The sequence below is a fragment of the Hesperophylax consimilis genome, chromosome 1, assembly GCF_061612785.1.
Source record: "Hesperophylax consimilis isolate HC1 chromosome 1, BYU_Hcon_1.0, whole genome shotgun sequence".
NCBI lineage: Eukaryota > Metazoa > Arthropoda > Insecta > Trichoptera > Limnephilidae > Hesperophylax > Hesperophylax consimilis.
Window position 1 is genome coordinate 27434944 of NC_142836.1, and position 9442 is coordinate 27444385.

At 35.1% G+C, this 9442-nt stretch overlaps 1 protein-coding gene across 1 annotated transcript; it reads right to left on the bottom strand.

The window, feature by feature from the left end:
• Positions 1 to 342: 342 nt before the first annotated feature.
• LOC149426552 (uncharacterized) lies at positions 343 to 8555 on the bottom strand. The gene is made up of 4 exons (XM_089637420.1): positions 8476 to 8555; positions 4440 to 4600; positions 3917 to 4061; positions 343 to 3435 (listed from the first exon to the last, which is right to left on the bottom strand). Exons 1-4 carry the CDS (start codon positions 8507 to 8509, stop codon positions 725 to 727), a joined length of 3051 nt encoding a protein of 1016 aa, XP_089493546.1. The 5' UTR covers positions 8510 to 8555; the 3' UTR covers positions 343 to 724.
• Positions 8556 to 9442: the final 887 nt, after the last annotated feature.

The following is a 9442-nucleotide window of genomic DNA, read 5'->3' on the forward strand; positions in this document are numbered from 1 at the left end:
TCAACGAGTACGTATCTCGGCTCTTAGGACTCTCGATCTCATTTTCAGTGTTCCGCGTTTGAACTAAGACAGAATTGCTATATTGTCACATTGTCCTACTATGTGCAGTCAAGTCTGAGACAGGACAATATTGTATTGTCTGTATTCTCCTCGTGTAATCCCGGCATGACAAAGTTATCCGTGGCAGGGATATCATAAAAATCTCCGGCCACTCGAGTTATGTAATTTTTCTTACAAAAGAAAAAAGTGCTGCTCAATATGCTAATGATAGTAGTATATATTCGTTTCGTCGCATCGTACATCTTCTACCTAATTTGGTTTATGCAAAATAAAACGAGTTAATGATTATTTATTTTTTTATTTAACCTATGCATACAAACCATTTTCAAATTACATATTTCGATGATACATTATAGTATGAAATAAATAACACCTTACGATTGAATAGTAATATTTCGTTCTGGTATCGTAATGAATGATAAAAAAATTTCGGTTTTACAAAGCACTTAAATCAAAACGATATGGCATTTTTCAGCTTTCTGTGAAAACGAAAATCTGAATGCAAATTTATTTTATGCACTTATTTTAAAATACTGATTTATTATAAAATTAACTCGGTAACTTTATCAATGTCTGACACAGTCTTGCATCATTAAGTTCTGTTCAACTTTAAAACACACACACACTTGATTTATAAAATTTAATTCTACCGATTTTCAACTTTTCACTGTCTTTTCGATGTTCTTCCGAATTCTTCAATATTTTCGTATTCCGAATAGTGATCAGAATGATCTGAGTTATCGTAGTACGCGTAATCGTAACTCACGTCTTTTGACTTTTGCGACGCTTTTGGTTGAGATTGTTGCGCGGGTCTGGATGATAAATGAGCTTGTTTAGCTTGAGGAAAGGGTTCAGCCTTAGCTTGAGGAAAAGGTGCGGACTTGGCTTGAGGTAAAGATGCAGATTTAGCTTCAGGTGAAAGCAAGGGTTTAGCTGGAGATGAAGATGATGTCTTCGACTCGACAAATTTCTTGGATTGTGGAGCCGGTGTATCAGGTACCCTTATTGAAAAGGGCCTCGGCTGAGTACTAGTGATGGACACCGGTAAAATGGAAGAAGCACTTCTTGGTGCAACTGTAGTTTGAATTCTTCTGGGAGGCAGCTGGGTTGTTACTTGAGACTGCTGGTAGACGGCCGCTTTCGTAGAACTGGGGGCGGAAGCCTGAGCCCTCGCGCGATCCCTGGCAAGCTGATTTCCGCTGGCGGCAATATTGATGGAGTGTGCTGTCTTCAAAAATTCTCCTTCTTGCTGTGCATCGTAGAGCTCTTCTTTCCTTGTTGGTTGTCTAACTGTCACGTCATACTCCCCGCCTGATTCGCGCTCGTGTACTTCTGGTCTGTACTGTCCATCATCATAGTCTTGAGGCTTGCTCTGTTTATATGAGGGTACTTGATATTTAGCTTCAGATCGCTGATTGTATTGAGAAGCGGAACGTCCCGTTGTAGGTTGGTATTGTTGAACGTTTTGCGTAGACTTTTGTTCGTAAGAGTTTTGGCTACTGACTCCTTGGTTATAGTTTGCGGGCTGTGCTGTGGAATATTGCTGTGCATTTGATGTGGGATTTTGGTTGTAATTGGCACCTTGATTGAAAGACGAAGGTTGCACTGTTGAGTACGGTTGAACATCAGCAGTTGACTTTTGCTGGTATGATTGTTGGTTATAACTGGCAGCTTGGCTGGGGAATGACGAGGGCTGGGCTGTTGAAATTTTTTGGACGTAGGCTGTTGAAGGTTCATTGTTCAATTTATAGCTTTGACCGTTCCCCTGAGCAAACGATGATGGTTGAGATGTTGATGTCTTTTTTACATCAGCTGTATATCTTTGGTCGTGGAACTTTTGACTCTGGCTGGCACCTTGAGCAAATGGTGAAGGCTGAGATGTAGGGTATGTTTGCACATTGGCCTTTGATTTTGTTTCGCTTGACTGGCTTACGCCTAGGTTGTAAGAAAACGGTTGCGGTGTGGAATATTGAGATTTAGGCTGATTTTTATGGAAATCTGACCCAGATGTACCGGCACTGGAGAATTGCTGACTCTTTGTAGATAATGGTGAATTACTGGTTTTAGAATCTTGATTATTGTAATCTGTTTTATAGTAATCTGGGGTAGATTGCTGATTGTTATCATATAGCAAATTTGTATTGAATTTAGGAGCTGGTGTTTGAGGACCGTTATTGAATTGATTTTCAAAATTATTTAACTTCACTGGTGACTTTGTAGAAGTAAACGCTATCTTTTTTTCTTCGTACTTTGGGCTAGATTTAATTTTTCCGAAATCCTGAGTGTTACCACTGTCGTAATTATTATTGTATTGCGAGGTTTGTTTTTGGTTGTAATCATTGTTATATTTAGTGGTGGTCTGTTGAGTAGTAGACGGTGAGTTGTATTTAATCTGGTAAGTTGTTTCCTGGTTATTCGCATTCTTGTTGGTAATTTCATATTGATTGGCACTGCTTTGGTCGTTGTTGTACCTTTGAGTTGGTTGAGAATTTCTATTATTATTATAATTATAGTTGTTATTGTTGTTGTTCTGGTTTGTATTGTACTGGTTTGCATTGTATTGTCCCGAAGATGATGAAGTGTCGTATAATTGTGGACTGGTTTCTGAATTGTAGTTTCCATTTGATGTCTGCTGATTCCTGTATGTTTGTTGGCCTCGTTGCCTACTAATGACCCGTCTTGCGGGTTGTGGAGTAGTTCTATAATTATTTACGCTATCGGCATTATAGTTTTTAGTTTCAGTATTAGAAACTGAGGTTTTGTTCAACGGCTCATTATTGTATGTGGATTGTTTATTGTTGTAATTCACAGTACTGTCGGTATATGGTTTATAATCTGGTGATGAGGGCTGTCGTTGATTGAAAACCCTATTAATCTTTTGTGTAGTAGATTGTTCAGTTTTATGGTAATCTGCCTGATTGTATGTTGATGCTGAAATTTTTCCAAAGTCATAAGGAGGTTGAGTGGATGAGACTTGCTTGGGACTTTGATAGTTATTAAAGTTTTGTTTGTTATTATTATAACTTTCACTGTACTGTTGTTCTTGTGCGGTTGTTTGAGCAGTAGTTGGTCTTGTTGTAATGGGACCGTACGATCCTGCAAAATTATTGGTGATTTGCCTTTGAGTGGAAGATGGTTCATATGTGGATTCTGTTGGCCGCCTTTGCAATTTCTTAACCACCTTCCTTTTTTGCGGCTCTACCTGGTTTCTGTTTTGTCCTCCAATTGTAGGGGTATCCTGAGGAGCATCTTTATTACCACGGTTATTGAAGAAGTTCGATGAATGAGCTCCACTGAGAATGTCTGGCTCCGCACGTTGAAGATGGAAATCCGATTCTTCTTCCAATGCAGCTGAATGTTTCTTGCTTTCGAATCCTAAGGGAAATAAAAATGTTTAGTTATAAGCAAATACAACTCTTCAAATGAAGTTTTCACAAATACGGTAAAAAGGGTGATTTTTTGTTTTATGCATTCAATTCATAAAAATCTAAAATTTAAAAAAAAAAACAAGTTCTGCTGTGTACTTTTGATCAGTTTGATAATGCCTTCAGAAAGCAGTTGTCATGAATAATAGGGTTTCATTTGTGGTTTCGTATTGATTTCCAAAACACAAATATATGTAATTTGTAAAACAAAATTAACTTTAATTTGAGAGAAACTACTAATTTTAAGCATTTATCCTAAAAAGTCCAACATTCAAATCATTTTTACATTGTTTATGTTTCCATATTGATATGTTTTCTGACCTTATTGTAAATTTATAGATTTTTAAATATTGTATATTTTTACCTTTTACCATTAAAATCATTTCAATCTGAAATATAAGGCTATAAATATGTAATTAATATGTGTATACCTGATCCGATTCTATACAAGTCAAAGTTATCACTGGAATAGTAAAGGGCGGAAGGCTCGCACGCGACATCAGCCCATCCCGCACAGATTTGAGCTTCCTGGTCGAAGGCTGTACCGTTAGGACACAGGAAACGGTAGTCTTGGATCTGAAATAAAAAAATGAGATATTACATAAATACGCCGCATTCCATGCATTGTCATGTTAATGTAGTGACAGAATTAGTTAATCTAATTTAAAATACACGGTTAGGGTTTCGTTTCTGTTCAGGTCCGAACAAATTAACGTTTCTACGACTTTTTTTCAATTTTCACAATTGCACATTTTTTCAAAATGTACGGTTAAAAGTGCCATAAAAACACTGTTAAAGATACCGTAACCAATGAACGCATTCCTTGACTAACTTGAACAGTTTTTTTTAAATATGCGAAAAAACTCTCATTAATGTATAGATATTAAGACAACTAGTGCATCAAAAATTTGTTAAAAAGTGTAAAAAAAAAAAGCAAATTTGTTTTCCACCCACCCCTACTCCTGCAACCTTCACACAAACATGGAACATCTGGCACTGGGCATCTGGGTCAGCGTAGTACCCTCCCAGGACCTTGTCCCTGCAGGAGAAAACCGTGTCGGGGAGGTGGTCAGCATTGTGCGAGGGCGCTGCTTCTTGTCGGGCCAGCGACAACCCTGGAAGATATATTCATATAATTATTACTTTGACATCCCAAGACATCAGGAAAGCACGAACGATAACCCTGGAAGATATATTCATATAACTATTACTTAGGCATCCCAAGACCTTGTTTTTCGTTTATATTCAATGATTTTGATGGCCATTACTATGCTAAGTTTGACCGTTTGTCACGTCATACCAAGCGAGTGTTCCTGGCTGGAATTAGTGGTAGTTTCGTGATATTCCAAAATTGAGTATTGTTATGAGGCTCAAGGAAGCTCCATTCAGATATAATCCACTAAACATAATCACGCATTTCATAAAACATTCCGACTCCGAGTTGTGTTGTCTCCCCATAGCGATACTGAAAGTATATTCTACCAGAACAAAGTGCCAATGCGCTTTAAATTATTTTAATAGCAGGCTGTCAAACCCTCTGCCTCTGGGTCTGAGGCTAAAGTGCTTATCGCTGCCATGGAGACCGAAGAATATTTAAAACGAAAAATATTCTGTGTGTATCCAAAAATTATTCTCTGACGCGCTGAGTTCTTTACATTTTTCTAGTTTTCCTGATTGTGTCTCTTGTTATTCGCAATTATTCTTCTAATGCAAAAGGATTAGAAATAATTAATGTGCCATCATCGACCATTCATTGAGTAACATAGATAGACGTAATTAATTAAGACAAGATTCGTTTGAACAAGTTAATCGTCGCAACAGTTGCGCATTTAATGGGACGAGATGATTTGATGAAAACTTGAATTGCGAGTAAATTATAATTAATAACGTTGTTATTTCAAAACAAATTTTCTATATTTTCTGGTTTAATCTGTCAGACTCTCAATTATTTGAAAATTTAACAGTCTAGAGCCTACACTAGATCTATTTTATTGGTGTAATTTTCAGAGAAATTTTCAGTTAATTTATCATTACTATGTAATTACGAATTAAAACCATTTGCATGCGAGAGATTTTGTCGTATCTCTTCGTTATATAATTTCGTCACACTATCATCGCAATGATTTTATTAGAATTTCATCCCACGCACTCCCACCGTTGACAGAATGATAAAATAATAACGTCGCATAAGCATTATTATACGTATTGTTCACTTGCTCGAGCATTATAAAGATTTTTAAAACATTATATTGTCTCTATGTTAATTATTTTCCACAAATGTCGAGTAAAGAATATTAACTTTGTCAATTAGATAAAGTTTAATATAATGTTTTCGCTCTTTCCAATCGACAATTAAGTTCACGAAATCGTACCAGTTAATTTCAGATTTTTTCAATTTATTTATATATGTTCCCACGAAACAGTTCAAAGGATTATGCATTGTTTTATCTCTGCCTGTATAATATGATTCTCATTTCGCGCAACAGACTAAGGTACACTGTTGGAATAAATTGTAACATTAAACAATTCATGATTCAAATTCACGGCGAAAAAATTGACCTCTGACTGGCATCAAAATATAAGTGTGAAATATTTTGAAAAGAAATCTTACGAAGGTGCATAATTTTTTTGATTCGAAGACAACTTTCTCTAAGTTGTATATTTCGTGGTTCACCAATAAAAATGCCCCTTTTTATTAATATTCTATGAATTTAAGTATCATTATAGTTTTTCATCAGACACGAGTGTTACTTAATATTGGATGCAATAAACCACTGAAAGTCATATAAACAACGAGAAAAAAATCGATTGACCAACAGCAAAGTGATGGTCTCCGTGTTTTGAAGCCGTTCTTCATTTCAGTATGACAGACCTCGACTTGAATAGAAATTAAATAAAATCTGCGGCTAATTGCCTCTGAAAAATGCAACGCGGTTCGATTATAGTTAGTTTCTAAACACTTTTGAAATTGTTACGTCTTGAATCAGTGACTCTTTTCGATGTGTTTGATTTCAAACTCAGCATTTGAACGGCTCCGCGACCAATCGATGATTGCTTATTTCTTTGTATAAATAAAATACCTACTATTACAAATATGCGAAGGCCCGCGCAAATCATTTATCATCGGTCGATTTCTTCGTAGATGCGTACTGTGAATTGAATATTCAAATTACGTTAGTAATTCCGAATATAACTCATTTCTCTGAAGAGAATCAGACTGACCCATCCAATAAATACAATAGAGAAAGACGGCTGCTCTGAAATTGACACGATGACTTGGTGGTTAGAGCAGTACCGGGTATAAAACCGGTTGCGGTCAAAAAATATTGTTCACGTGCTTTTTTTCTAACACTACGATTTGATGATTTATAAGTAAATTAATTATTTAAATCATCGTAAATCTTAAAAATAATAATCATTAAGATTTATTAATTTTACGATAACCTATATAATATTTAATCACATGAGAAAAAGTTTTCCATTTGAAAATCATAAAGCTTACTAAGTAAACGACAAAAATATTCGTGGTTGATGATGGCGTATGAAAAACTTACTGACTAATCTTTCGTAGTGTAAAAAACCTTTCCGTATAACAAAAATAGATATTTCTTCATTGAAATTTTCACATACTTACTCGTTCAAACAATGCAAGGAATTTTTGTTTGTAATCAACACACACAATAAAATTATACCAGACTGTTTCGCATAGGAAAAAACAATTCAAAGATTCTGTATTACTGAATATTACGCGTATTCACACAATCGTATGAATGCAGTTCGGGATAAGATGTGGGTATTGTTTCCTTTTCCTCTCACTGCACATTTCATTGAACATATTGATGTACAACTATTTTATTTTCAATCATGAACCAGCATTGCATTTATTAAAATAGATATCTTAAACCTTATAGAAAAGTAGCGTTAAAAAATTAAGTGAAATATTGAACGTCTTTGAAAAAATTAAGTGAAATATTGAACTGATCAACGATGCATTTTTTTACTCAATATTATTACTGTTAGAAAAATATTATCTGGAATGAACCCTGTACAAAAACATTTAAAGGAAGTGAGTTTTGCAATTTGATCATCATTACTAACGCACTATTTCTAAAGAACTATTGATTAATTCATTACATCACTATATATAACGTACGGTTATTTTGCCGAAAAAATCAAAATAGCTTAACCATTGCAGCTAAACAATAAATTATAGCGACACGCTTTTACGAAAATGTATTTAATATTAAGTATTCTTCACAATAATTTTAAGAATTCTTAATTTGTTTAAGAAGCTTTAAATCCGTAGCACAAACGAAAAGAATTCAAGTTAAAACTCAACTTTCACTGAGAATAACTTGTGTTGAAAGGGGAGCAAGCCGCTTGCCCGTTTTTCAAACAATCAATAAAAAATCTGTATTTTGTTGTTGTCTGGATAAGTACTGCATTGTTGAACTTCCTCAATGGAGGATTCAAACCCGCGCTAAAAAATAACAAAAAAGCTCTGTGCAAACATTCACCGTTTATAATACGACTCAGTTATTTTGTTTTTGGACTCACGTTACAACTCAGGATAGTGATAAATCAACACATATTTGAAACGATATTAAAAAATGATATTTGATAAGTGAAACAACTAGCATATATTATCTAAATCTAACCCAATATAACATATTTTGTATCACTTTCATGACTATTTCACTTTTCAAAAGTATGTTGATTTGTCACAAATGCAGAGTTATCCGACTACTGTTTTTTTAGGCTAATTTATTACTTTTCAATATATGTAATTAAAATGAAAAAATAATTCACTGAAATGCATTAAACGACAATTTCGTATAAAATGCGTAAGAAACACAATCCGGCGGGTATACAAAATATCCAACGGTGTCATCACACACAGTTTGCCAATCGAAGATGAGTCCGTAACATTATTTCCATGTTCACTGTTACATTCACTTTACGCAGATACTAAGTGGGGTGAAGTACTCACCGAGGAGACAACACAAGGCCAAAATGCGGAACATGTCGCGCTTTGTGAGAGAACCAGAGACGACTGCAGCCAGGTCCGGAGCCCGGGGACTACGGGGGCTCGAGCCCCCACTCAGGAGTCCCCTCTCAACTGCTATCCTGGGCCCCCACCACGGGAAAGCACCGACCTTGAAAGTTTGGAAGTCTAGAATTATAGAAGTCTCCGCTTCCTATCTATCAATCGTTCCCAAAGCGGATATGTACCGTCCAGATTATCTAAGATGATTACAATGTGCTAATTCATTCGCTTACTTCGCCACGGGTAGTTGAAATAGATCAATTTGGATATGCAAAAAAGTTAATAGCTAGAATTATATGCAATTATCTAGGTACATTTTTATGGTTAACATATTGGTGGGAGGAAGTCTTGTTGTTAAATGAATCTTTGTATTGAAAACCCAATTCCTATGTGTATGTCATATTTATAAATGAAATTTCATTAACGAGGTAGTTAGGTACCTAGATCTATATTTAACAGAATGACACATTGAGAAAAAAAAATTATCCGGTTTTATCTTTTTTATGACCTGGACATAAATATTTTCTCAATTTCTCACCCACCTTTTTGTTTTCTTGAATATCTGAACATATTATGCTCTCTTTAAGTAATTCGTTGGAAAAATTTTTTTTAATACTCTATGAATTTCTGTGTAAATTTTTGTGTAATAAGTGGCAGGAAAATGTTCACAATTCGCTTGGAAGTATGTAACTGGCTATTCTTACCATTACGTTTCAGATCATTCAGGGTTCAGAACATTAAAAATAATGGTGTGAAAAGACAATACAAAGAAAACATTAAACCTTGTACAATATAGAAAATGCATTATTATTTTATCATTAAACAAAAACCAATTATCTGATAAATACCCCTAGGACGGGCTGTTCACAGAAGTTGAACCATTCGTCATATTTCAAAGTTAATATTCATG

Excerpts from the sequence above, each read along its gene's own strand:
- LOC149426552 (XM_089637420.1), bottom strand. The coding sequence starts at position 8,509 with ATGTTCCGCATTTTGGCCTTGTGTTGTCTCCTCG. Across the intron at positions 4,601-8,475 it reads GGCCTTGTGTTGTCTCCTCG|GGTTGTCGCTGGCCCGACAA; the intron begins GTGAGTACTTCA and ends TATATCTTCCAG. Across the intron at positions 4,062-4,439 it reads TGAAGGTTGCAGGAGTAGGG|ATCCAAGACTACCGTTTCCT; the intron begins GTGGGTGGAAAA and ends TTTTTATTTCAG.